Source organism: Oncorhynchus gorbuscha, linkage group LG10, assembly GCF_021184085.1.
Source record: "Oncorhynchus gorbuscha isolate QuinsamMale2020 ecotype Even-year linkage group LG10, OgorEven_v1.0, whole genome shotgun sequence".
In the NCBI taxonomy this organism is placed as follows: Eukaryota; Metazoa; Chordata; class Actinopteri; order Salmoniformes; family Salmonidae; genus Oncorhynchus; species Oncorhynchus gorbuscha.
In genome coordinates, this window is record NC_060182.1 from 61,183,497 (window position 1) to 61,211,473 (window position 27,977).

The window sequence follows — 27,977 nt, forward strand, 5'->3', positions numbered from 1 at the left end:
CTCAATGTCGCTAGTTTCACAATGCTGCGCAGTAGCTCGCTTTACATGGAAATGGCGCCCGCGTTGAACTCTAGCAAGAAGACAGTTCTGTAGCTAGCTAGTCTAGATCAGAAGACTTGTTAAAGTCTTCATACTATAATATTTGTGAGTTGTTGACATTTGTCTTCAAAACCAAAAGGGATTCGGAAGAAAATCGTATTATTATGACAGAGCCGAAGAAGAGTCGCAACCGAAAAGACATTACCGCATTTTAGTACGTCGACAACATCAGACAGGTAACGTTAACGTCTTGCTAGTTGTACAGTTACCGGTAGGTAGCCAACTAGAACAGGTTTTGTATTCTAGTTACGCTGCCAGTTGGTAGAATGGGCGGATTAGCTGTCAAGCACAAGTGAGCAGTACATTTAGCTAAATCGGCTAGTTCCTAAAGTTAGCTAGCTATTTTAGTTCGGTAGCAAACGTTAGGTGGTTAGTTAGGCAGCTAATGTTAGCATAATGCTACCTCATGCGAGGTTTTGATTCACCCGCCTCACAATCATAACGTCAACGTAAGACATATGGAAAGTGTCATCAGTGACCTAGTTCGTGTGGTGTGCAAGTTAGATAATCCCCCACCTCACATTTTCCACCAAACAAACAATTTACCTTAACAACACTGTTTAACCTTAGACGTGCTGCAACTAACGTGATGTAACTAACGTGATGTCTGTGCTTTGGTAGTCTCGCGTTGCCATACCTCCAAAATAATGTCGTTGTCACGCCTCCGTTTTAGGGAACGCCTCGATCGTACCGATTATTGGATTTCAGTACAGAAGAACTACATTAATTCCCAATTTAACGCTGCGTTTTCCTTGAAGTATTGTGTTTCATGCCTCGACCACACCGATAGTGTTCTTGCGCAAAATGTGACGCAGCAGCATCTGGATAAATCTACCCAAATCGGAAACCGTGGATAGATGGCAGTATTCGCGCAAAACTGAAAGTCGAACCACCGCATTTAACCATGGCAAGGTGACTGGGAATATGGTTGAATACAAACAGTGTAGTTCAACGGCTCACACACAAGACGTATCAAATTTTATTGGTCACAAACACATGGTTAGCAGATGTTAATGCGAGAATAGCAAAATGCTTGTGCTTCTAGTTCCGACCATGCAGTAATATCTAGCAAGTAATCGAACAATTTCACAACAACTACCTTTTGCACACAAGTGTAAAGGAATTAATAAGAATATGTACATATAAATATATGAATGAGTGATGGCCGAACGGCATAGGCAAGATGCAGTAGAATGTATAGAGTACAGTATATACATATGAGATGAGTAATGTAGGGTCTGTAAACATGATGTAAATTGGCATTGTTTAAAGTGACTAGTGATACATTTGACATCCAATTTTTAATTATTAAAGTGGCTAGAGATTTGAGTCAGTATGTTGGCAGCAGCCACTCAATGTTAGTGGTGGCTGTTTAACAGTCTGATGGCCTTGAGATAGAAGCTGTTTTTCAGTCTCTCGGTCCCAGCTTTGATGCACCTGTACTGACCTCGCCTTCTGGATAATAGAGGGGTGAACCGGCAGTGGCTCGGGTGGTTGATGTCCTTGATGATCTTTATGGCCTTCCTGTAACATCGGGTGGTGTAGGTGTCCTGGAGGGCAGGTAGTTTGCCCCCGGTGATGCGTTGTGCAGACCTCACTACCCTCTGGAGAGCCTTCCGGTTGTGGGCGGAGCAGTTGCCGTACCAGGCGGTGATACAGCCCGACAGGATGCTCTCGATTGTGCATCTGTAAAAGTTTGTGAGGGATTTTGGTGACAAGCCAAATTTCTTCAGCCTCCTGAGGTTGAAGAGGCGCTATTGCGCTTTCACCATGCTGTCTGTGTGGGTTGACCATTTCAGTTTGTCCGTGATGTGTACGCCGAGGAACTTCAAACATTCTACCTTCTCCACTACTGTCCCGTCGATGTGGATATGGGGGGGTGCTCCCTCTGCTGTTTCCTGTCGTCCACGATCATCTCCTTTGTTTTGTTGAAGTTCAGTGTGAGGTTATTTTCCTGACACCACACTCCGAGGGCCCTCGCCTCCTCCCTGTAGGTAAATTTACCTACATGGACATTTCCGGAAACTTTCCATGGGAAGTTAAGCCCTGAAATTTTGGAAATGTTGCTTAAATTCATCAAAAAAAGTTAGCTTATAACAGTGAACAGTGAACCTTTTTTTGTGGGTTACACTTAAGGCAAATGTTGCATATTTTGGTTAAACTATCCCCAATTCAATGGAATTGCAACCCTCTGCATACACAGTGCATTCTTCAATCACATGTGCAGCTGATTCTCAAGATCTTGCACACTATTGAGATGCTCTTGAGCCCACGCTACTACATGGGTGAATATATTTTATATGACCTACATTATTCTTTGTTAACTAGTAAATAGTAGCCAACAGCAAAGTGTGTTTTAAATCATTTTTAACTTGTTAACAATTTATGCTCGTTAGTTTTTGCTACCATGTGTGTTTTAGCTTGCTGTTAACTGAGTGTTATTTCACCTGTTTCCATACAAGTTTCATTTTAACACATTTATCTCACAAAGGAGTTGTTAGATTAAACTGCTTAACTATTTATCTGTACATAGAATTGTATTAGTTATTTTTACTCATTTTTTTCTAATCTTTACAGGAAAATGCCACGGGCACTATCTGATGTGTGAAGACATTTCACTGCAGCTAATGTAGAAGGAAAAGCTCTGTACATTTGCAAATACTGTGCCAAATCATATGTGAAGAATCCAATTTAGATGCTGAATAATCTGGACAAGTGCATTTAGTTCCCTCAGCGCTCCCAACAAGCAACCTCTGACAAAAGTCCCTCTACTTCTAATTCAAGGTGACAATGCTGAATCGGAGACCTTATCGACAGCAACAGCTCATGGTCCTCCTGGAAGCATACATTTTTTTTGACTCAATGGAGGAATGTTGTCAGAGAAATGCTGGTGAATATCTTGCTCGAGCTGTGTATGCAGCTGGTTCACATCTGATGCTCACAGGCAATGAGTATTGGAAGAGATTTCTGAATGTTCTTCGCCCAGAATACACCCCTCCAACCAGAAATGCTTTATCTACTCATTTGCTGGATGAAGAGTTAAACAGAGTTCAAGTGAATGTCAAGCAAATCATAGAGAAAGCAGACAGTATTGTAATCATCTCTGATGGGTGGTCAAATGTTAGGTATGTGACAGGTCATCAAGTTATAGCAAGCAAAGTGAGAAGAAAAGGAGCACCACATTGAAGCTTCCCAGCAACACCCGTTGGGGTGGTGTTGTCATGTTTGACAGTCTCCTAGAGGGGAAGGAGTCTCCAAGAAATGGCCATATCACAGTCTGCCGATATGGACAGCCCCATCAAGAGGATGCTCCTGGATGATGTATTTTGGGAGAGAGTGGTAAGCAGCCTGAAACTCCTAAAACCTACAGCAGTAGCCGTTGCACAGATTGAGGGAGACAATGCCATCCTGTCTGATATTCAGACTCCTGCCCTGCCCACTTCACTGTTGCTCCAAACAGAGGAAACTGCCGTTCTGAAATACATCAAAAAGCATGAAGACTTCTGCCTAAAGCCCATACACGCCGCAGCATACATGTTGGACCCCAAGTATGCTGGCAAGAGCATCCTGTCTGGTGCAGAGATCAACGAGGTCTATGGTGTCATCACTACCGTGTCTCGCCACCTTGGCCTGGATGAGGGCAAGGTTCTTGGCAGTCTGGTGAAGTACACTTCCAAGCAAGGGCTTTGGGATGGAAATGCAATATGGCAGTCATGCCAACATATCTCATCAGCCACCTGGTGGAAGGGACTTTGTGGATTTGAGGCTCTTTCCTCTGTTGCCTCCATCCCCCAAATCCCACCAACATCAGCCGCATCAGCGTTCAACTGGACTTTGTTTGGGAACACACAACAAAGCACGCAACAGGCTGACCAATACAAGGGTTGAAAAATTTGTGGCCATCTAGGCAAATTTGAGGCTCTTTGAGCCTATGAGCCATCCTCAACAAGGTTGGAAAGGGACCGTGATGATGAGGCCTCAGAGTCTGATGTTCAAGAGGTGGACATTGAGGAGGTCCAGGGAGAAGACATGGAAGCCTGAGAGGAAGATAACCAAAGCTTTAGTCTAGAAACTATCATTCTACACATGTATGTTCAAAATGTTTTTGGGAGATACGAAGGATCACTCAGTATTCCCTTTCCACTAAATATTCCCCAAGATGTGCAACCCTACTCAGCATCAAACGCATTTTGTGCTTTAGTTGCTCTTCTCCACTCAGGATGCCCGTTCGTGAATTGTCATCTATCAAAAACAGCGCTCTGACTGATGTGTAGCTACTTTTCTCCAGTACTTTGTGTAGCCAGCCTACTTTTCTCTGTTAAAATGCAAGATAAACTTGAAGCTAAACATTAGGAAATACCGTTGGTTACATTAGTTTTATAATAAACATTAGAAATATGATGGCCGTGCATTGTTTTCTGCATAAAGACTGCTTTTTCATTTTAAGCTCTTATCTGCCAGCTAAAACAGTGTTGCCATCTGATGAACATTTAAGCTGTTTTCTGCCAAATGTGTTGCGCTACTGTATTTTCTGTCAAGGATGGCTATAGTTGCACGTCCCTGATCACTCTATTAAAGCAACAAAAAAAACACTTGACTTTCAATGTAAAACGTGACCCCTGTCAACACACAGCTGGACTCACCTGTTCCCGCTTTCTCCTGTTGTGGTATTGACAAACAAACACGTGGCTGGCTCGCCTGTTCTGGAAACTACGTGAGCTTCCTGATGTTAAGTAATGTGACTGGTGAAATGAAGAACGCAATCTGCTTAATCTCCTAACATTAAGTAAAGGTATTTACTTTAAAAAAAGTAGCTACAAATGTCAAAATGTCGGTATTGTAAAACCATCCTGTGGCTATATCCAGATACCCCTGTATACGGTGTATCGCCGAAGCCTAGTGGTATTTGCAATGGTGCCTTGACCTTTGCGTGACACATGGCATGTTATGAAAATCCCAGGCCAGTCTAGTAATTCTTTGGTGAAAGATACTGTTTTGCTCTAGGCCAGACTCCTACTTGAATAGAGTTTGGTCAAACGTTGCACTACAGTGGCACAGAAAGCTGTGCTTGCGCTCTGACACTTGTTGAATAGTGACCCTTGAATGTACATCTATACAAGGCTCTCTACGATAGGTCCCCAGGATCACATTGGCCGTCATGGGGAATGAAGTGGGTAAACCGTTAACCACAGTGAAAAGTTAACACAGAGCAACATGCCATGTAGGAGTGTTTGAATCATCCTCAAAGCTCGAACTTGTACATGATACTGGATGTCAATGGGCTACTATATTCACACCTGTCAACATGTTACTCAGCACCAAAACAAGGACATGTGCACAGACAGCCATGCTGGCTGCTGCTGTTACTCCAGCAGGCCCAGAGCCCAAACCTTTGACAACTGGGAACCATAACTCTGCTGAAAGACCTCTCTTGTCCCCCCCCCCAATAGCCCCAAAGATATAAACCTGGTGTAGGCTTACAGAGGGACAGTTTTCACTCTCTTATTGTCTGATTTGAATTGAGTTGCTAAACCTTGGAGCGTGGTGCTACTGTAGAAAGAAACGAGAACCCTGTAGGTTTTGACGCCCATATGTGCCACATCCACAAAGTTTGGACGATACGAAGTACTCTCTAAAGAATTGCAAAAGTAATGCAATGTTTCATGTTTTGTTTGTGTACGTAACGCTGTCATGTTTTGTGTGCAGTGAGTGAACATGCGTGACCTGGCTGCCCAGGTCACCAGCAGCCTGCTGTGTTTCCCGAAGGTGACTGTCGACGCTCTGGGGGAGGATGAGATCACCCTGGACTCTGTGCTGCGCGGGAAGTTCACCGTCGGTAAGTCGACGTGTGTCTGCACGGCGGCCATCGCTCACCAGCTGACCATGCTGGAGAGGATGGAAGTATGGCATCGTCACGAATTGGGCCTGTACCGTCAGCACCCTCAATTCCCAAACTTCACAACAACCAAAAAAACGTTTGGGTTTCCTGTCTACGTTTTAGCCATCACCTTTTGCCTGTCTGCTTCCTCCCTACCTCACTAACGTGCTCCCCTCTCCCATGGCGCAGGTCGCAGCGGGCTGGCCTGGCTGGCATGTGGGCCCCAGCTGGAGGTGGTCCATGCGGTGACGGGCGAGCGTCTGTCCGCCTACTGCTTTAGCGGCGAGGGGGAGCACCCCCCAGGCGTGCTGGCGGCCAGGGACTTCTCCTGGCTGAAGAGGACGGGGCTGCTGGTGTGCCTGGAGGAGGCCCAGGGTAGCATGCTGTGTCTCTACGACCTGGGCATCTCCCGAGTGGTCAAGGCCGTGGTCGTACCGGGCAGGGTGAGTGCTCTCATCTTCCTGTCTCTCTCTTTCATATTCTCGCTCACCCTCCATTCCTTTCGCTTTCATCAACCGGTTGATTTGACTGATTGTGACGTCGACTGACTAACTGCTAATGTGTTGATTGGCAGATCACGGCCATCGAGCCCCTGGTGAGTTATGGTGGGGCCAGTGCTAGCACACAGCACCTCCACCAAAGCCTGCGCTGGTTCTTTGGCGTGGCAGCTGTGGTCACGGACCTGGGACATGTCCTCCTGGTGGACCTGTGTCTGGATGACCTGTCCTGCAGCCAGAGCGAGTTGGAGGCCTCAGGTCAGCCTTTGTCTGTGTGTGTGCTTAAATTTACATAACCTAAACTCTACTGGCCAGCAGTCCCTCTGAAGATTGTGTGAGAGTGTTCAATGTGTCTTTGTTTTTGTTTTTTAATCTCTAACCATCCTCTCCAGACCTGGAGGTAGTGACTAAGTCCCCGGCTGAGATCCCCCGGCTGCGCGAGCAGGAGACGCGCCAGGGGAGACACCTCTGTCTGCAGCTGAGCAGCCCCACAGGCACGGGGGCCACGGCCCTGCAGTACATCCCCCGCACCAACCAGCTGGCCGTGGGCTTCTCCGACGGATACCTGCAACTCTGGAACATGAAGACGCTCAAGAAGGAGTGAGTTGACGACCCAGTGGTGACACGATGGGAAAGCCACAGACTGTGTGGGTTGGTCTGACGGCATCCTCTGCTGTGTTCTCCCCCAGGTATCACTCCCAGCTAGAGGGCGGAAGGGTGCCAGTGTACGCGTTCACCTTCCAGGAGCCAGAGAACGACCCCCGTAACTGCTGCTACCTGTGGGCTGTCCAGTCTGCCCAGGACAGGTAAGTTGTCCTTCACTCTCCACCTGCCGGTCTGCCTGCCTGGGCTGCAAAGCTCGAGGCCTCTTGGAAGGGGTCGTAGTGTGTACTGCACACACCAGATCTGCGTGCAATGTATATTTCAAAAAACGTGTGAGGTGTGCTTGTTTTCACTTGCCCGGCACAATGGAACTGGTGGAACAGTTTCAACTCCAATCAGCTGGGCTAGACAATCTGGGCCCTCTCTTTCTAAAATTATCCGCCGCAATTGTTGCAACCCCGATTACGAACCTGTTTAACCTCTTGCTTCTACCTGGCACGCAGGCGTCCCATCTAGAGCTCTGGAAATGCAAATGCGCTACGCTAAATGCTAATAGTATTAGTTAAAACTCAAACGTTCATTAAAATACACATGCAGGGTATTGAATTAAAGCTACACTCGTTGTGAATCCAGGCAACAAGTCAGATTTCTAAAATGTTTTACGGCGAAAACATAGCACATATTTATGTCAAACCACCACCGCAGACATAGCTCATTAGCATAGCCAAGTAGGAAAAAATATGCAATCAACAAACGCAGGATTAAAAAAAAAAATCATTTCACTAACCTTTTGAAATCTTCATCAGATGACAGTAATATAACATGTTACACAGTACATTCATTTTTCTTTCAATAATCTGCAATATATATCCATAAATCTCTGTTTACAATGACGCATCGTTCAAAAAATGCTACTAAAATGTCAGGAGAAATTAAATAGCTCCGGCAGATAACGTCAGCTAACAAGGAATACACATCATAAACTTTGACTAAATATGCATGTTTTACATATGTATAGGAAGATACACTTCTTCTAAATGCAAACGCTGTGTTACATTTATTTTTAACGTTACAGTTTGCGTTTACTAGGCTATACTAGGAGTCGGCGCTCCAAATGCATCATTATGCCTCCTCTATCTTGGAGTCGACAGAAACCCAAAATTAACACATAAATATTCCCTTACCTTTGCTGTTCTTCCATCAAAAGACCTGGAAGGGATTATACTTACCAAAACAGTGTTTTGTTTTCAAGTCTGCGTCTTTCGGTTCTCAAAATAGCCACTTTTCGGTCGAAGTGTAGTCAAAATTCAAGTGGATGCGCACCAAAACGTCAATTATATGTCGAGTAAACTTGTCAAACTATGTTCATAATTAAGCTTTAACATGTTATAAAGGTGTACAGCAATTGTGAGGACGAAGCGAAACACACACGTCTTGTAATTGATCCTGAAGAAAAGAGAGAGCGGGAGCAGAGCGCGCATAAACGTACACTTTTTTTCCGCGTGACCGAGACCTTTCGGCACGCTCAACGTCTCGTGAGCGCGCGATTCACACAATGAGAAGCCCCATTGAAAGCAGGCTTCGCGCTGAACACGTAGGAACTGTTCCCAGAGCGGTAGTTGTTTGGGAAGGCGTTTAAGATGACGTCAAAGTTGGGCCAACTTTTTCCATGACGAGAGATTTTGGGAGAATGCATGCCCTGAGACTTCTGCTTTACATAGAGACAAAATTTAAACGGTTTTAGAAGCTTTAGTGTTTTTTCTATTCAATAATATTTTTTATATGCATATATTAGCAACTTTTGACAAAAATTTATCCTGTTTTATATGGGTACCCAATTCCTCCATTAGGGGCAGTAAACAGGGCTAGGCTTAAGAGGTTAACCTCTCTTTCGTATCATCTGAGATCCCCAAAGATTGGAAAGCTGCCGCAGTCATTCCCCTCTTCAAAGGGGGAGACACTTTAGACCCAAACTGTTACAGGCCTATAACTATCCTACCCTGCCTTTCTAAGGTCTTCGAAAGCGAAGTTAACAAACAGATCACCTACCATTTCAAATCCCACCGTACCTTCTCCACTATGCAATCTGGTTTCCGAGCTGGTCATGGGTGCACCTCAGCCACGCTCAAGATCCTAATCGATATCATAACCGCCATCGACAAAAGACAGTACTGTGCAGCCGTATTCATCGACCTGGCCAAGGAATTTCGACTCTGTCAATCGCCACACTCTTATCGGCAGACTCAACAGCCTTGGTTTCTCAAATGACTGCCTCGCCTCGTTCACCAACTACTTCTCAGAGTTCAGTGTGTCAAGTCTGAGGGCCTGTTGTACAGACCTCTGGCAGTCTCTATGGGGGGGGGCACAGGGTTCAATTCTCGGGCCAACTCTTTTCTTTGTATATGTCAATGATGTTGCTCTTGCTCCTGGTGATCATCTGATCTACCTCTACGCAGGCGACACCATTCTGTATACTTCTGGCCCTTCTTTGGACACCTTGTTATCTAACCTCCAGACGAGCTTCAATGCCATACAACTCTCCTTCTGTGGCCTCCAACTGCTCTTAAATGCAAGTAAAACTAAATGCATGCTCTTTAACTGATCGCTGCCCGCACCTGCCCGCCCGTCCAGCATCCCTACTCTGGACATTTCTGACTTAGAATATGTGGACAACTACAAATCCTAGGTGTCTGGTTAGACTGTAAACTCTCCAGACTCACATTAAACATCTCCAATCCAAAAATGTCATCTAGAATCGGCTTCCGATTTCGGCGATGTTATTTACAAAATGGCCTCTAACATTCTACTCAGCAAATTGGATGCAGTCTATCACAGTGCCATCAGTTTTGTCACCAAAGCCCCATATACGACCTGTTGGCTGGCCCTCGCTTCATATTCGTCTCCGAACCCACTGGCTCCAGGTCATCTATAAGTCTTTGCTAGGTAAAGCCCCGCCTTTTCTCAGTTCACTGGCCACCATAGCAGCATCCACCGTAGCACGCGCTACAGCAGGTATATTTCACTAGTCACCCCCAAAGCCTCCTTTGGCCGCCTTTTCTTCCAGTTCTCTGCTGCCAATGACAGGAAGGAATTGCAAATATCACTGAAGCTGGAGACTCCTATCTCCCTCACTAGCTTTAAGCACCAGATGTCAGAGCAGCTCACAGATCATTGCACCTGTACATAACCCATCTAACTACCTCATCCCCATATTATTATTATTTTTTTTTGCTCCTTTGCACCCCAGCATCTCTACTTGCACATTCATCTTCTGCACATCTCACTCCATTGTTAATTGCTAAATTGTAATTTTTGCCTTACCTCTCTAATCTTACCCCATTTGCACACACTGTATATAGATTGTTTTCCTATTGTGTTATGGACTGTAAGTTTGTTCATTCCATGTGTAACTCTGTGTTTGTGTCACACTGCTTTTCTTTATCTTGGCCAGGTCACAGTTGTAAATGAGAACTTATTCTCAACTGGCCTACCATTTTTAAATAAAGGTGAAATAAAAAATAATATAAAATGTGGGTTCCCAGTCCCTTTGGTGTTCACATGTCTGAGAGGACGAGATCAGTTGAAGCAGTATAGTGGAAGCTTGGCATTTCACAGCTTGTATGCAAATGCAGCCCTGGTACACTGCGGTCGCATCACACTGTTCAACTCAGGATTTGCCTTTATTTTTGCATTAATACTCATGCATTATTAACCACCTCTTGCAAATACATGACTTGGTGTATTTGCTGCCTTTTTAATAAACCCTCTCTCTCAATTTGCTTTATTGGCATTACATAAACTGTATGCTACCATTCAAAAGGTTGGGGTCACTTAGAAATGTCCCCTGTTTTTGAAAGAGAACCATGTTTTTTTTGTCCATTTTAAAATAACATCAAATTGATCAGAAATACATTAAGTGACTTCTGTAGATGGAAACAGCTGATATTTCATGGAATATCTACACAGGCGTACAGAGGCCCATTATCTGAGGCCCACTATGTACATATTCTATTTAAAAAATCTGCTGTTTCCAGCAACAATAATATTTTACAACATTAACAATGTCGACACTGTATTTTTGATACATTTGATGTTATTTTAATGGACTAATTTTTTTGATTCTCTTTAAAAAACAAGGACATTTCTAAGTGACCACAAACTTTTGAACGGTAAGTGTACATATTGCCAAAGCGTACGAATTTACAATATTAACATAATTATAATATTGATAATCATCAATATTATCAACGGGACAATAGTAACAGTAATAATCAAGGGTCAAAATAACAATGTTATAGGCCTCGCAGGTTGCGCAGTGGTCTAAGGCACTGCATCGCAGTGCTAGCTGTGCCACCAGAGATTCTGGGTTCGAGCCCAGGCTCTGTCGCAGCCGGCCGCGACCGGGAGGCCCATTGGGCGGCGCACAATTGGCCCAGCTTCGGCCGGGTTGGGGAGGGTTTGGCCGCAGGGATATCCTTGTCTCATCGCGCACTAGTGACTCCTGCCGGGCGCAGTGCACGCTGACCAGGTTGCCAGGTGCACGTTGTTTCCTCCGACACATTGGTGCGGCTGGCTTGCGGGTTGGACGTGCCAAGGATGTGTCAAGAAGCAGTGCGGCTTGGTTGGGTTGTGTTTCGGAGGAAGCATGGCTCTCGACCTTCGACTCTCCCGAGTCCGTACGGGAGTTGCAGCGATGAGACAAGACTGTAACTACAACCAATTGGTTACCATAGAATTGTGGAGAAAAAAGGGGGGAAAATAATTTAAATTAAAAAATTACATGATTTAAATAAAATAACAATGGCATAGAGGACAGGTTGTTTGGTCTGTCAGACACTGTCCCTCATTTTACGGCAGGCAGCAATGTTGTGCGCTGCCAACCCACAGCACTCTGCGTCCTCCCCCAACAGGACGGGTCGTCTATTCTCACCCGAGGTCTTTGAAACCTTGAATACGGGTTTCAGATTTGGGGAAATTACGCAAATTCTTTTATTTTCATTTTTTTTACATTTTGTTTCTCTCTCTAGTGAGGCGGACGGGGTCAGCCTCCACCTGCTCCAGCTGGCCTTCAGTGAGAGGAAGTGTCTGGCCTCAGGGAAGATATTCTATGAGGTAACCGTCTTCTAGGTTTTTACTTAGCTACCTTCTTAGGCTGAGTTTATTTAAGCAGCCCAAGTTTGTTATTTTTTCCTATTACAGGGAAACGATCAGAATTGGGCTGCCTGTGTAAACACAGCCTTATTGTCTTGATCTATTATGTGTAATTGGTAAATGGCCCATCTGTTCTGGTCTCTTTCGAGCCCCCAATAGATACAGAATTGTTCACCTCAAGGATCTTATTCTTTCTAAATGAAATAAGGAGCTATTCCCGCGTCCAGCCGCGGATCGCGCCGGGTCCAACTTCTGTTCAATGCCCCCTTTGTTTGGGAAAGACTCAGTGTGGGCAGTCAACCGAATGCATTTGGGTCAAGTATTTGGACTGGTAACATGCTTTTAAAGCCCAAAAGCTTGACGGTTTCAAAGTCTCTCTGGAGCTTTCTCAGTCCTAAAGATTAAATTTAGTCAGCTGTTATTCCCAATCACAACCATACTTCTTTTTTACTTGGACATATTAAAATGCACTGCGTTGAGACCTTTTAAACGTTCCATCGTTACCTCACCCTCCCTCCTCCTAGGGTCTGGAGTACTGTGAGGAGCGGTACAGTCAGGAGCTGAGCAGCACCGCCTTCCCCCCCAGGGCTCAGACCACCAACACCCGCCTGCTCAGCTGCCAGACCATTGAGAAGTTCCGACACCACCCAGACCGAGACGAGAGTATGAATGAAGGTACCCCTGCCTTCATTTTTATCTCAACTCATCCCATCTCTTTCTGTTTAGGATTAGATTGGTGTCTTATTTACCAGAAAATACTCTTTCTCAGTAACCTACCTGGGTGGTATTGACTTACTAGACACCAAACAGAGACCTGAACTTGTCCGTTGCGTAACAATTTTCCACGGTGTGCACTAATGAATCTGACCCTAAGGGGGGAAATGAATAAATGTGGTTGTTTGCTTTTTCATTGTGGTCTCTGCTTGTCCTAAGGCTTCCTTCTCTCCTCGTTAGTTGCATCTCCAGACACCAGCGTGTCCATCTTCAGCTGGCAGGTGAAGGCCTATGGACAGGGCAACCCCTCCACCTACATCGGCGTCTTTGACATAAACCGATGGTACCACGCACAGATGCCCGACTCTCTAAGGTAGCATTCTGCCATCTAAATATCCCATCAACAGTCCATATGTAAATGTGACCACGGTTGCCACCTCAAATTCCGTGTTGTGCCCAACTGCTCATAATGCCAGGCGTTTAAGAATCAGATGATTTGTTATTAGTTATCTCACTTAAGTTTTCTGCATGTATTTTGACATATATTGTAGATTAGATTTTTACAAACAAGTCTACGTTGTTCGATGTCAATGTGAAATTATTTTCACATCAGCAATGGTTGAGTTTGTGTGTGTGTGTCAGAACGGGGGAGTCTCTGCGTAGCTGTCCCTACCTTGCCGTGTGGTCTTTGGACACGGTGGTGGAGATGACGTCGCCCTGCCCCCTGCTGGACATCCTGGTGCACGAGCGCAGCCTGAGCCGTGGGCTGCCCTACACCAGCCCCCCGCCAGAACAGTTCTTCAAACCCACTACATACAACTTCGGCAAGTTACACACACATAAATATCCACACGCTGCAAGAGCCTTTAGACCAGGGGTAGGCAACTAGATTCAGGGCTGATTTTGTTGGAGTGGATCATCGGGGGGGACTGAACATAATTCTAATAATGTGAACACTGCAGATTGACTAAAACTAAACCCAAAAAAGAGATTTATTTGTATTGTTTTACGCAATTTCATACCTATTACAATTTTTTTATATTGTGGGAATTCTTGCAAACACCCTTGTTAAAAGACAATTTGCTTGATTCCTGGTGGTTTTAGTCTATTTATTTGTATTTTTTAAATTACCGAAAAATGAAAATCCTACACTAAAGCACTTTTGCGGGAGGCCAAAATCAATCACTTGTTGGAAGGTTTCGGGCCGCTTGTTGCCGACCCCTGCTTTAAACACCCTCACAGTAAAAGGTTTTCTAAAGGAAAAAGCTTCATTTGAGAAGAGGACTATGTTCAGAGACATTGGTTGCACTGAGTAATTGGAAATACATGTAACTCTTTGGAGCCATTGAGATCAGTTTTGTAAGTGTCTTTAACGTGCTAAGTAGTTTTTTTCCCCCCTTGGAACAGATGCAACCTGTTTGCTCAACACTGGCCTCGTGCACCTAACTTGCTCTGGCTATCAGAAAGAGGTGAGTTTACCCTAGTTGTCAGGCACAGTGGATGTTCTAATCGGGTGTCACAACACAATTGGCTACACATCCTATTGTCATCCGTAGTCCGTACAGTATCATTTTATCTTCGCAAAAACAGTTAATGTGATTCCTGTCTCAGACTCTGAGCTTCCTGAGGAAGGCTGCTTCCTGCTCCAGTGAAGTCATCTCAAACGGCTACTCCCGCTGCCTGATGTCTGGCCTGCTTTCCTCTCGCCTGGCCGACGTGCAGCCCTCCAGCCTCTCTCAGGTACAGACACTGCCTCTTTTCACAGGTCGCTCCTGTTTGTTCGACCAACTTTCTAGCGCCTAAGATTTTAGGAACTATGTAATTCCACGTGGATGCATTGCGAGGTCATGGATAAAGCTCTGCGGTGAAGGTTGTTTTGTAAATGGGCCAAACTCTCTCCCTCTCTCTGCTCAGGAGGAGCAGTTGGACGCCATCTTGTCCACGGCGGTAGAGACCAGCTCCCTGGGTCTGATCACTGGCTGTATCAAACAGTGGACCGCTGAAGGTGAGGCGACACACACCGACACACTGTTAGTTAGATCAACCCTGGCTGCGTCTCATTACTGCACGGTGGCCTCCTTTCCTCATCTCCTCTACTACATATACATTGATCGGTATACACAGGACAGGTGAAAACAATAATGGTGGAAGACGGCCCAGAATTTGCTCGCCAAGCCCAGTTCACTCGCATCCGTGCAGATGGAGGGGGAGCCCGTTTAGTTTATTGAGATGTACACCTATATTCGATTTCTCTAAAGTAACATTGTTGGCCTTAACAGAGCAACCAGGCTCTGCGGTGAACCTGCGCTACATTCTGGAGTGGGCCTGGGACAAGGTGGTTCTCACCAAGGAAGAGCTGGACGGCATATGTGAGTTTTTTTTTTTTTTTTTTTCCCCCTGCTACAGTGTATGACACTGTCTGTCAGCACAGCTCTTGTGACACTGCTTTCTTTACATTGGATTATTTAATACTCGCAGCGGCGTATTTGCTTGGTAACTGTAGCAACTTGTGGCTGTGTTTTAGATACTTAAAAAAATAGAATTCTAGAAGCATTTATGGATTTCCAATCTTTTCTTGGCGCAGCAGATTTGGGATGTGTTTTCTGACTTCCGTCTTTCCTAAATGCGTTTCTCTGCCCAGGTGCGCCCCTGTTTGACAGCTCGTCTAACTTCACGGACCCCCAGACCCTCCAGCTGCTGCAGCACAGCCAGAGACTACTGGGGAACCTGAGCACCATCTTCCACTGTCTGCTCAGCGAGGCACAGGAACTCACTCAGAGAGGTAAAGCCCTAGGGGCATTGTTGTAGGGGGCAAATTCATTTCATTTCGAGAGGGAGAGACTGTGAGGCACACAAGTGCATGTGTCGGTGGCCTCCACTCCTCAACACATTCACACGTCATGAGGTGTCAGTTGGGCATCATAGGAATTTTCTGTGTACAGGTTTGCTGGGACTCTTCAATAAGAACATGGTGTCCAGCCTCATCTCCCAGTACGCACGGGTGGTCCTATGGTTCTGTCGGACCGGTCTCCTGCCTGAGGGCTCCGGTAAGACCGTGTGCTGAAGCAATTCAAACATCTGTCGTGTTGAGGTCAGACCATATTCCAGTGAACCCTTTTTTTGGAGACTAGTCTTCAGACCACTTTCATCATGTATACCAAAAGTAGTTATAGGACACCGTTTTGGATGCAGCCCTAGAGATGTCCACTGGTAACAGATGTATAATAGTGGTAACCCCCCCCCCCCAACCAGATGAGGATGCTGTGCAGATCTCCAGGCCGTTCTACAGCTACTCAGTTATCCAGAACTACTACACCCTCCGCAGAGAGGAGCTGCAGCAACTGTCCAAGTGAGTGCTGTTCACATCAGGCCGTTTACCTGCAAAGACCTGGTTCAGAACTAACAGTAAAACACCTCGACCCAAGACCGGAGGAGTTTAACTTCAGTTATTTTGTTATGTACAGTAATATTGGATATGAAGATCATTTTGTCTGTGATATTAGTGTCAACGGTCTGTTCTAAGCAATACTGCGAATTAGACTGTTCTGGAAAACTCTTCCGAATTAACCACCTGCGTCTGCTCAGGGGGAAGTGGTGTGCCGATTGCCTGATGATTGACGGCCTGGTCGCCCAATGCGGGGCTCGTTTGGTTGACCTGTGGAAACGGGACGAGGGTGGGACGGGACAGTATCCGCCCCCTACGCTACACGTAAGTGTTTGGTAACCAGGCATACTCACTCGCAGCCCAAAAATGGTCACAATCCCACCTTGAGCCGACGCTTTGACTGATGCCATGGAAGTGACATTCCGATGTGGATATGGGACGACAAAAGCTAAAAGAAACGCAGGTTGTGTTGATTATCTTCTCTCTGCTGTCCACAGGGCCTGCTTGATATTTACCTGCTGGAAAACATTGATGAGACTGCTAAGCACGCCATCGTATCCTGATCTCCTCTGTTTCCCCGCCGTCCATCTCATTTGACCACATATTCATATCCGGGAGTTGGTTTAAATTGATTTGTCCAGTCCTAACACTCCTAACCCACATTCACCACACATGCACGCACGGGCACACACCGAATAGTGAGACACGACATCTCCTCCTTCTGTGTGTTTGAGCCTTAACCCCTCCCCTAGGTGATCTACCTGCTGCTGGATGTGATGTACTTTTCTAACAAGAGCGGGGCGTCTGTGGAGTCCTTCCCCAATGCCTTCGCAATCCCCATCGGCCTGGTCAAGCTGGTGCAGGGCCTTTGGCTGCTGGACCACCACGACCACCAGGTACACACACAACAATTGATGAGCATTGTCATACACTCCCATGTGGAATTTGTCATGTACACAGAGTAAACCGAACATTAGGAACACCTTCCGAATATTGAGTTGGACCCTCCTCCCTCCCCTTTTTGCCCTCAGAACAGCCTCAATTTGTCGGGGCAAGATGTCGAAAGCGTTCCACAGGGATGCTGGCTTATGTTGACTCCAATGCCTCCCACAGTTGAGTCAAGTTGGCTTGATGTTCTTTGGGCGGTGGACCATTCTTGATACACACGGGGAAACTGTTGAGTGTGGAAAACCCAGCAGCGTTGCAGGACTTAAAACAAACCGCTGTGCCTGGCACCTACTTACCCGTCTTCTGTCTTGCCCGTTCATCCTCTGAATGGCACACATACACAATCCATCTCAACGCTTAAAAATCTGTATTTAACCAGTCTCCTCCCTTTCATCTAGTCTGATTTGAAGCGGATTTAATAAGGGAGATAAATAAGGAATCATGTCCTTCACCTGGTCGGTATATGTCATGGAAAGGGCAGGTAGTCTTAATGTTTTGTACCCTTGGCGTATACTGTTATATTTTCTAGAATGATTAGTTGGTAGATAGTTGGTAGTGCTAAAACAGTCCTCCATTTGTCTCCTTTGACCCTTCCAGAACTCCCTGGAGCTTCTCCTACATCCGGCCACCTTCCCGTCCCTGTGGGGCTGGCAGCACGGCCATGTCCTGCAGGCTCTAATGTGTCAGGGGCAACACGGAGTCGCCCTACGCTACCTCCATGTCATGAAGCCCCCTCTCTCCTCCACTGCTCAGGCCCAACTCTGCCTCTCCGTGTTGCTACACAACAGGTGGGGGTGTGTTTCCTGGCATCCTTGCCAACAGTGACTGCGTTGTGAGTTTTGATAACATAAACGTGTGTGTAATCTCTCCACCTCCCCTCCATGTGTGTAGGTGTCTAGTGGAGGCGTTGGCCTTGCTGAGGCAGCAATCCAACCGTCTGAACGCGGAGGAATTGTTAAGGTTCCTCTATGAGACCTGTCAGGAGCTGGGTCTCATGAAGGAGCTGCTCAAACTGCCCCTGGGCCTCGCTGAACAGGTACGATGCCATGTTCCCCCGGGTTTCCTTTCTGACAGTGTGGCTGAAACCAGGAAGCTAAACTATACTGAACAAAAAATATATATATATTTCAAAGATTTTACTGAGTTACAGTTCATGTAAGAAAATCAGTCAATTGAAATAAATTCATTTTAGGCCCTAATCTATGGATCATTAGGCCCTAATCTATGCAGAGCAGCCAGAGGTGGATGGTTTATCTTTCATTTCAGCTCATGAAATAGGGAACCAACACTTTTACATGTTGCATTTATATTTTGTTCAGTGTATATTTTCTAAATATATTATGCCATTTGGTGGACGCTTGTATCCAAAGTGACTCGCAACAGTGAGTGCATACATTTTGGTATTGGTGGCCTCAGTGCGAATCAAACCCAGAACCCTGGCGTTGCTAGCTGAATGCTCATCATTAAAACATTAAAAAAGACAGTTATTGTGTTCAGATGTTGTGCCTATCCTGTCCTTGAAGGTTGTGTGTGTGTGTGTGTGTGTGTGTGTGTAGGAGTGCTTGGAGAGGTTCCTACAGGGTACAGGGGGTCTCCAGAACAGGGAGCTTCTGATGGTGCACTACCTGCAGCAGGCCAACTACGTCCCCGCCCTGCAGCTCAACCACACCCTCAAGATGAACACGGTGGTACGTACACGTTTACATTGAATAAACTTCAAGTAAGTCTGACTCATTAATGCACTTCGTCATGCTCAAACATACAACTAGAAATGCTGTAAAACAAAAAGTTGGAATGAGAACAATGCAAGTGTTAGAAATGAGTCAATCAAGGAGCCCCAACATGGGCTTCGGTTGTGTTGAGACGGCGGTTTGCGTTATTGTGCGGTGTTTCTGTATGTTTCCATAAATGTTTCCATTCTGTTCATATATCGGTTCTCCAGAATGAGAGGGATCCCAAGTTGAAGGAGAGAACGCACACGAGGAACTCTATCCTGGACCAGTACGGGAAAATTCTCCCTCGGGTCCAGAGGAAGCTGGCCTCTGAGAGGTCTAAGCCGTACCACCACCCTGCCACCATCCTCAGAGAGGGTACGGGGTCTCACCCAACTTCTAGCTTCTCATTAATTACTCTGTACACACACTTTCGGTGTTCAACGGACAAGAATATGCTTGACTTGGATGTTGGTGGTACTTCTGTTCGGATTCAACCATCATGTGAATTGGAACAAGTGTGTTTGTCACTATTCTGTGGAACCAACTATGACCTTCAGCCTCCGTTTTGGATGCATTGATTCCTTTTGTATAAAACGGATGTGTTGCATGTTTTTTGCGTGACCCTTGACTTCCTCGTGTGTTCTTCCGACAGTGTCGCGACCACAGCCCCTGTCGACCATCGCCAAGCGGTCGGCCAATGAGAACGTGCTGACCAGAGCAGCGTTCATCAACAATGTCCTGTCGAAGATCGAGGAGGTGTGGGTGGGAGGGAACGCCACGCCCCAGTCCTCGCCATTCAAGAGGTGAGACCGCTCGTTCCTGTCCCAACCCCAACCCTATCTTTTAGTTTGTCTCTAAGATGTGAATGGTAAGTGGCTTTGTATCTCTGTTCATTGAATGGTTGTCCACTCTCCACACCACCCAGCCCCAGTGCAGCAGAGGCACTGTGCCCCAGCCCCCTGTTCCCCTCCCGGGATCTGCCCGAGGCCTTCGTGGGCACGCCCATCACCATGACCTCCAAGAGGAAGTCCAGGTACGACACAGGGGGACAAACTCCAAACTTGACATTTTTGCATGTGATAAATCGTACATTGATGTCAATGGGAGATGTGGGTGGAAGTTCTCGTTATGTATATGTTTCTCAAGTGTGTGCTTGTATGGAAGAAGCACTATTGTATAGAGGGCTTTGACGTAATGGTTTTGACACATCTGACATGCTTTCTTAACTTCCTCTTCCTGCCCCCAGGCTGCTAGAATTGGTGGTGCACCCCTCCCCTCAGACCACTCCCCCGGAGGGCTCACGGCCACTGCTGACGCCCCCCAGGTCGGCCACCTCCTGGAACCCCCCAAAAAGTATCAACAAGGCCTCAGAGCTTAGTCTGCTGCAGACCCCACAGGTGGTCAAGGTGAGACACCGACCATGGGGAAAGGGTGTCGACCATCACCGCTCTTACATCCATTCCAAGGCACTGTTTTATAGGATTTTCAAGCTAGGTTGGAAATGAACTCCAACTAGAAGTCTCATGGTCTGGGATACCACTGTGCCTGAGACATGAGCCTGTCTGCTGCAGTCAGATACCATTGTAACGTTTCCTCCATTTTGAACTAATTTGTTTGTGTTTGAACGCCACTTTCTGCATGGTTGTGTTCTCTTTCCGTAGCGAGCACGAGCACTGGCGGCATCCGGCCCCGTGTTCTCGGCCTTCACCCCCCAATCCATCCTGAGGAGCAGCTTGCGCCCCATGGCCACCCCCACTACCTCCCCTGGGCGCTCTGTCACCCCCCCGCCGTGCCCCAAGGAGAGCCGCATCACCTTCATCAAGGAGACGGCCATGCCAGAGAAAGGCCCCCTCCGCTGGAGCAATGGGGTAAGACCCCCGGACCATTGGGCCACATTTAGCAACATAAAAAAAAATGATTTAACGTTATTTAACTAGGCAAGTCAGTTAAGAACAAATTCTTATTTACAATGACGGCCTAATAACAGAGGGTTAACTGCCTGGTTCAGGGGCGGAACGACAGATTTGACCTTGTCAGCTCAGGGATTCGATCTAGCAACCTTTCGGTTAATGGCCCAACACTCTAACCATTAGGCTACCTGCCGCCCCTAGAATTTAGAGATTTCTTCTTGTAAACAAACATGGACCGTTCAGAAACGTATCCCTTGTGTGTGTTAATGATTTATGTTATTTTGTGCAGATCGCAACAGAGAATGACATTAGTTTGCTGACCAGAGGCTCCCACTGCCCAAGGCTGGACTGATGGCCTGGATATCACACCCTGCAGCTGCTGCTGATGAGGATGATGAAGAGGAGGATGAGGTGAAGGTGACACATGTGAAGTTCCTGCCACCACCGGTCCCCGAGCCCTCACCAGAGAAAGGAGAGTCTGAGAGCGGCTCCTCTGGCCAAGAGGTCGTTGTGGTAACCGCATTGCCAGGACGACTCAGCCTGGGCCTGGAAACGAGCCAGGCCTCTGTCCTATCAATAGACACCACCCTTGAGTTCCATGATGCACCTCTCCCTGAAGACCTGGAGAGGGAGGAGGCACTTAAACAGCCAGCCAATGAAGTCGTAGATGAAGAGGAAGTGGTGGTTAACCTCAAAACTCCAGCAGTACCAGAAGTCCAGCCACCACAGGTGGAAGTGCAGCCTGCATCAGCCAATGAGCCAACTCTCCTCCAGTCTGTGGAGGAAGGGCAGGAAGTAAAGGAAGAGCCCATCAACAGCCAAGAGGAAGTGGCTGTAGATCAGGAGTTGGACCAGGAAGTAGAGGAGATGGAGGTCAACCCCAAACAAGAAGAGCCTGAGGCTAAACAGGATGATAAAATTGTAGTGGAACCAAGGCTCACACAGGAAGTAGAACTGACACCAGACACGGAAGTGTTTGAGGAACTGAACCTTGACCAGAAAGAGACGCCCAACCATGAGCCTGCGGTGGAGACTGCAGAGCAGCCAGAGGTGGCGATGGTGGTAGAGGAGGAGACTGGAGAGGATGAATCACAACCCACTGCACCGATTGAACCAGTGGAAGACATGGAACATACAGGTGAGGGTTCCCCTTGTGAGGACTCCGCTAGGAAGAACTTACAGCTGCTCCAGCGGCCAAATGTAAAAACATTGCATTCATGTCCTGTGTTAAATTCTTCTCTCAGGAGTAGTATTGAGTCAAATTGAGCGTGCATCCAGCACAAGGTTGAGGTTTTCAATTGAAGGGATGGGTTAAAAATGACCCAAGACGATCAGAAATGTTAAATGGTTTTAGGGAGTCTTGCACAGTTTAGAGCTTCCACACAGTATAAGCCAAGGGCACAACCATTTCAAGTGATTTTTACTTTGATAATGTGCAGAGGGCCTGTGAGTGGAGCTCAGTGCAGGGAACTCTGATATAACCACAGTGGGAAAAGCTGACCGAGCTCAACCGAACAGCATCGGATATGAAGCTTTGATGAGTTTTACACAGAGACGACTGATCCCGATGCAGTTGATTTTAAACCTAATGCATAATGACGATGACCTTGTTGAACCCCTCTCTTGTGCCTTCTCCCTCCCTCTCTACCTCTTGTAGATCTGGACGAGTTTGTAGAGTGCCGTCTATTTGGCAGTGGCCTGTCTCCACCCCTGACCCACTCGTGTATCCTCGAGACTTCTGGCAACTGGACCTCCTTCAACAGGTGAAAACGCATCCCAACAACATCATTGGGTGTGTATGTGTTTACAACTATTCATTGATATTAAACCTCTCTCCCCTGTGCAGTGAACCGGTGTGTGGCGTGGTGGAGGAGGAGGAGCCTGCCCTTATCACTGCCCCCCCGGCCCTCACCACCCAGAAGTCTGTATCCTCGTCAGGCACCATCGGGACCGACTCCCACTGTGAGTGACCTCTTGCTCGTGACCTTTACCCCATGACCCTAGGTCATGCGATCAGAGATCTAACGCAGGCCAACTGAACGAGCTACAACCACAAAGGATTATGTGTTCTGATTGGCCGGCAGTGGAGTTGGCACGTCTCGGGCCAATACCGACCAATGGTGTGGAATGTTCAGAATAGCTTGTTACTTGTTGTCCTGTATCAGTGACTGCAATTGATGGATCTCTCCCCTCCCTGTAGCTGTGGTGAGCCTGAACGACAGTGAGGAACTCTCTAGTGCTGCGTCGGAGGATGAAGAGGAGTCGTCCTCGTCAGAAGCCCCTTCTGAGGACTCTGGCAGTGAGGTGGAGATCATCGAGGAGGTGCAGGGGAACGGGAGACAGCGAGCTCCCCTGCCCCTACAGCCACATCCCCAGTTCCTGTCTGACCTATCGGAGCAGGACGCAGCCGTGCTCTCATTGGTCACCCCAGAGGCAGACCTAAAGGTAAAGCGGTCTTGTGAAATTCTAACTCATGCATATAAGTGTTGTGTAGACCTAAATACCGTGGGTGACTGTTCTCTCTTGTTTTGTGATTGTTAACCTAGATTGTGCTCTATAAAAGTTCTCATTAGTTTCTTGGTGTGTTTCCCCTACAGATGGTGGAGGATGACATGGACCGGGAGGTGGTGATGATCAGGCTGGGGGCAGCAGGAGACGAGGGGGTCTGCTACACAGAGCTGAAGCCCTCCACCACCCTGCTGGTTCCTCTGGAGCTGCTGGAGGCGCAGGGGCAGGCCCTGACAGATGGAGTCCGCCTGGGTCAAACCGAGGTGGGGGAAGGCAGTGAGCCGGAGGTACCCCTCTCTGAAGCCCACAGCAGCTTCTCTCTTATGCTGGAGGCTGAGGATGGGAATGCAGACATCGTACCACTGGAGGTACCACTAGAACCCACTGAGCATCTGACCGCAGAGAGAGCGTCTGACAAGCCTGCTGCTGACCCGGAGGTCATCTGCCTGGGCACAGATGACCAGGACAGCCCCCTTGCTGAGGCTGATCCCCAGGAGGAACAGGGGGCTGAGACCCTGGAGGGGATGGATACCTTGGAGGCAAGCTTTAATAGCTGGACGGAGGCAGAGACTGATGGACCTGAGGCTTTGTCGGAGGAGAATGTTCCTCAAGTCACAGACGTCCTGCCTGAATCCTCTGAGGCCGTGGCTGAAGATGAACTGACCGGGACTGAACCAACCAGATCAGCTGAAGATGGAGATGTTGACGTAGACAATGTAGAAGAGCCAGATGAGATCCCTGCTGAACCAACCGAAGCAGAAGAGCCTTCACCAGTCCTGGTTGAGAACGAGCAGCCCAGCAGAGCGGAGAAGGGAACAGATGAGGTGACCATGGAAGAGGGGACTGTCCTGTGTGCTCAGAGTCAAGAGGAGGAGATGAAGGCTGATGACGTTGAGCTGGATGCTGAGAAAGAGATGGAGGAGCCTGTCGCTGTCCCTGCTGACCAGCCTCTGCCTCGGGTAGAAAGCAAAGGACCCATCCAGTCAGACAACCATGAACCTGCCCAGGGAGAAGCCGTAAGCGATGTGGCTACCCCTCAAACCGCAAAGCTCTCTACAGCAAGTGAGGAGGAGAGGGAGCCCATCAAGCCTCGCAACATCCAGTCTGAGTCTGTGTCTGAAACCTTGGAGGTCAGGAAAGCCCCATCCACCCCAACGCGCAGGGCCACCATGCAGAGGAAGACGGTGAAGTTCACCTCATTGGAGCCAGAGAGACCTGGGTCAGAGGGTGACGAGAGGCTGGCAGGACAGACTGAGATGGAGACGGACTCTCAGGTCCCGGCCACGCCCAGACGGATCACCAGGAGTGGCCATCACGGACAGGACTCCAGAGTTCCCGTCACCCCTCGACGGAGCACCCGGAACACCGAACGCCAGCCAGAACCCGAGCCTCGGAGAGAGGAGAGGAAAGGAGAGGAAGAGGTCTCGGTCCTCATCACTGAGGCTGCTGTGGTCAACTCCAAGCCCACCCCGGCCAAACGGTGCACCCAACAGAAGGCCACTCCGAGGACGGGAACTCGGCGGACCAGGAACACCCAGGTGGAGGGCGAAGAGGAACCAACAGCCATGGATGAAACAGCCAGCAAGGGGTCAGTCCTGTCGGTTAGACGCAGTGCTAGGAAGAGCCGAACTGGAACCAAGACCCCAGCGGCCCCTGAGGAAGAGAAGCCAAACGATGAAGAAGACATAAAGCAGACCAGCAGTCCAGGCAGGGTGACCCGCAAGTCGACCCGAAGGGGTGTGAACCTCGCCCTCTTCACAAAGAAAGAGGAAGTGTTCACCGTGGACCCTCCCCGCAGCCTGAGGAAGACGAGGGGTGAAGGCACCGCTGAGAAGACAAAAGACTCCCCCGTGTCGTTCTGTCGACCAACCAGGAGCCGTCTGTGGAACCACCAGGAGGAGGACCTGCCCCTGTTGGAGACTCCCCTGGAGGTGGACTCCGGAACTCCTGTGGCCGACGCCCTCATCAAGAGACTCCACGATGAGGAGGCCAAACGGGAAGTGGGTGAGACCTTGGTCGTCACGGAGATGGTGCAAGCCAATAGGAGAGGTATTAAGTCGCAAGGTCAGTGGGTGCCCTCTCCACCCCCGATGGTGGAGATGATGGTGTCCGAGGCCGAACAGGGAAGCCCTGTCAGGGACTCATTCATCTACTCACCACCTCGGAGGAGAACTAGAGGTAAGGAGCTCCACGTCTTCACCACAATCAAATCAAACTAATGTATTTTATAAATCCCTTTTTACATCAACAGTTGTCACAAAGCACATGACAGTAACCGGGCCTGGGCCACAACGTCAAACTTTGTAGAGGAATATGAATGTTTTGGCTCTCTGACGTTTGGGATGACCTTCTGTCTGTGACAGGTAGGATAGCAGAGTCGCCCTGTCAGAATGGCGTGTCTGCGCCTCCCATTACTCGTACCAGGCGACTGGACGCCAGTGCAGCACGCCCTGTAAACGAGGTCAGTTGGTCACATCCTTTAGACTGAAACTAACCGTTAGACGAGACACAGGACTGGCCGTGTTTCATTTTCCTCCACAGCCTCCGTGGCGGTGATGACGGTGGCATTGCCTATCCCTCCAATACGATTAGTGGTGCCTTTGCCATATTTTGCTCAACTATCCCGTCCTCTCAGAGCTGTGATCACAGAAGGAGCTAGGGGTTGAAATGGAACTGGGACGTGGTCATTAGGTCCATGTCAGGTTGCTGTTGGTCATCTTCAAACTTGGTCTCTGCTGTGTGTATCTTCCTGTTGCTCAGGACAAGAACTCGTCAGGAGAGGAGGTGGAGATGGCGGCTGCTAAAACCAGAACAACCAAGAGACGAACAACCAAGTAAGTCCTCTTGACATTCTCTCGATTTCTTCCCCTATCTGTCCTCAGAATAGCACACCATCTGCAATGTTAATGCTCCTACCCCACTCCTTCGGCTGTGTTTATTCCAGAAGTCACAACAAGATGACTGTTCCTCTCTTATTTTCCCCCTAACTCTCCCTCAGGCCCAAAGCAGCCCCGGCGTCCCCTACCCCAGCCAAGGTGGATCTGATCTCTCCCATGCCCAGCCCGGCCGAGCGTGCCACGAGGAGGAGGAGGAAGGTGGTGGAGGAGAACGAAGCCCCTCGGATGAACCTCCGACGTAAACGAGTGCTGGAGGCCATCTTCCCCAAACCAGTCACCCGCCGGAAGAAGCTATGATCGGATGCCATTTTCCCCCTAAACAAAACTACAGCATCAACCTGGGAGTCTTCCAGACTCGGTCAGAACTCATGGGGTGTGTCTTAATCTCCTTTCCTTCATCTGAACTGCTCTGAAAAATAGGATGGGGAAGGGAGTATGGTGCCTACTGGGTATTTCCAATACATGTCAATGCAGATGAAGGAAAGGAGACGGAGAGGAATCCACTTTAGACTATAGAGATGCACCCGTGGACTGGACTCTACTCCTAGGAAGCGATTTTATTCTCCACCTTTCTTTTAAGAACTTTTGCAGCCCGCTGTTTTATATTTAAGAAGACAAACAAACCAGTGGAGATTTATTTTTATTTTTATGAATAATCGGATTTAATTTGGGAGATTGATATAATAATTTTATATAAATTATTGTAATGTTTACAGGGAGGAAGACCGGTATTTGAACAACAAAAAAAGAGTGATTGGTTTTTATTTCTGGAGAACTCGTACATTTATATGAATGGTCTCTTTTGCTATGTTATGAATAAAGTTGAATACTTGTGAATGATCTGATTTGATTTGTAGTGCAGAGCCGGCCCTAGCCACTAAGAGACCGCTTAGGGCCCCGCGGCCGCTAGGGGGCCCTGACCCCAATTTTTTTGATAGGGGTCTCAACTTAGTGGGGGGTCTCAACGTGCTGTTAAGAGTTACAATACACAAGGTGTAATTTTGACATGTGGTTGTCCAACATTTTTTCTGTCACTTAATTAGCTCATGTCACCTACATTTGTTTAGATTGCTGGACTAACAATCTAAACTTGTAGTAATCATGGTTGAATTACTGATCGGACACACGGGGAACGTGATCAGGGGCTGTGACCTCCAGGGGGCCCCCTATGGATTTAGTTCGTCACTTACTCAGACGTCATATTAATATGGCATAAGAGCGTTTGTTAAGTGACTGACTGAAATGATAATGTTAATCATAGAGGGCAAAATGTGTACAACTGCAGGAAGATAACCAGGCTAGAACCGGTTCTGTTGTAGCTTCTCAATAATGTTTGTCTCATAATCATATTGCCGATGTTAGCCTTAACAAAGAATTTTGTAAAGTTAATTTGCTGTTTTAAAAAATATCAATTCACACTCATTTGGGTTGTTTGGGGTTATTTTCCTATAATGTACTGTATCACTAACATGTACATAACCTGCACCGTGAATCCACTGGGGGAGATGAGGCTTGTTTGCTTTTAAGGTCATTTGACCAGCTGAACGCTATTTTCAGATGAATGTAGAATGTCTTCAGTGACTTTGACAATATGGTAAAAGCGGAAGTATTTCATTAAAAGTGAGCTGAACTTAACTGATTTTTCGCCTCTTTCAATCGTCCTCATTAGGAA

General features: G+C 47.5%; 1 protein-coding gene across 1 annotated transcript; it reads left to right on the top strand.

Annotated features, from left to right (window-relative positions):
• Positions 1 to 21: 21 nt before the first annotated feature.
• LOC124046916 (protein ELYS-like) lies at positions 22 to 27,940 on the top strand. The gene is made up of 36 exons (XM_046367682.1): positions 22 to 275; positions 5,806 to 5,935; positions 6,167 to 6,420; positions 6,552 to 6,732; positions 6,867 to 7,074; positions 7,164 to 7,280; positions 12,105 to 12,189; positions 12,753 to 12,903; positions 13,183 to 13,315; positions 13,585 to 13,766; positions 14,350 to 14,411; positions 14,554 to 14,682; positions 14,857 to 14,947; positions 15,222 to 15,311; positions 15,584 to 15,724; positions 15,885 to 15,989; positions 16,195 to 16,291; positions 16,528 to 16,651; positions 16,825 to 16,881; positions 17,080 to 17,223; positions 17,873 to 18,063; positions 18,167 to 18,311; positions 18,832 to 18,963; positions 19,218 to 19,365; positions 19,643 to 19,793; positions 19,916 to 20,023; positions 20,237 to 20,396; positions 20,652 to 20,858; positions 21,243 to 22,038; positions 22,558 to 22,663; positions 22,747 to 22,862; positions 23,101 to 23,345; positions 23,498 to 25,586; positions 25,772 to 25,869; positions 26,169 to 26,242; positions 26,407 to 27,940. The coding sequence occupies exons 2-36, from the start codon at positions 5,815 to 5,817 to the stop codon at positions 26,600 to 26,602; spliced, it is 7,434 nt and encodes a 2,477-aa protein (XP_046223638.1). The 5' UTR covers positions 22 to 275; positions 5,806 to 5,814; the 3' UTR covers positions 26,603 to 27,940.
• Positions 27,941 to 27,977: the final 37 nt, after the last annotated feature.

Excerpts from the sequence above, each read along its gene's own strand:
- LOC124046916 (XM_046367682.1), top strand. The coding sequence starts at position 5,815 with ATGCGTGACCTGGCTGCCCAGGTCACCAGCAGCCTGCTGTGTTTCCCG. Across the intron at positions 6,421-6,551 it reads CCGTGGTCGTACCGGGCAGG|ATCACGGCCATCGAGCCCCT; the intron begins GTGAGTGCTCTC and ends GTTGATTGGCAG. Across the intron at positions 20,024-20,236 it reads ACCTCCAAGAGGAAGTCCAG|GCTGCTAGAATTGGTGGTGC; the intron begins GTACGACACAGG and ends TCCTGCCCCCAG.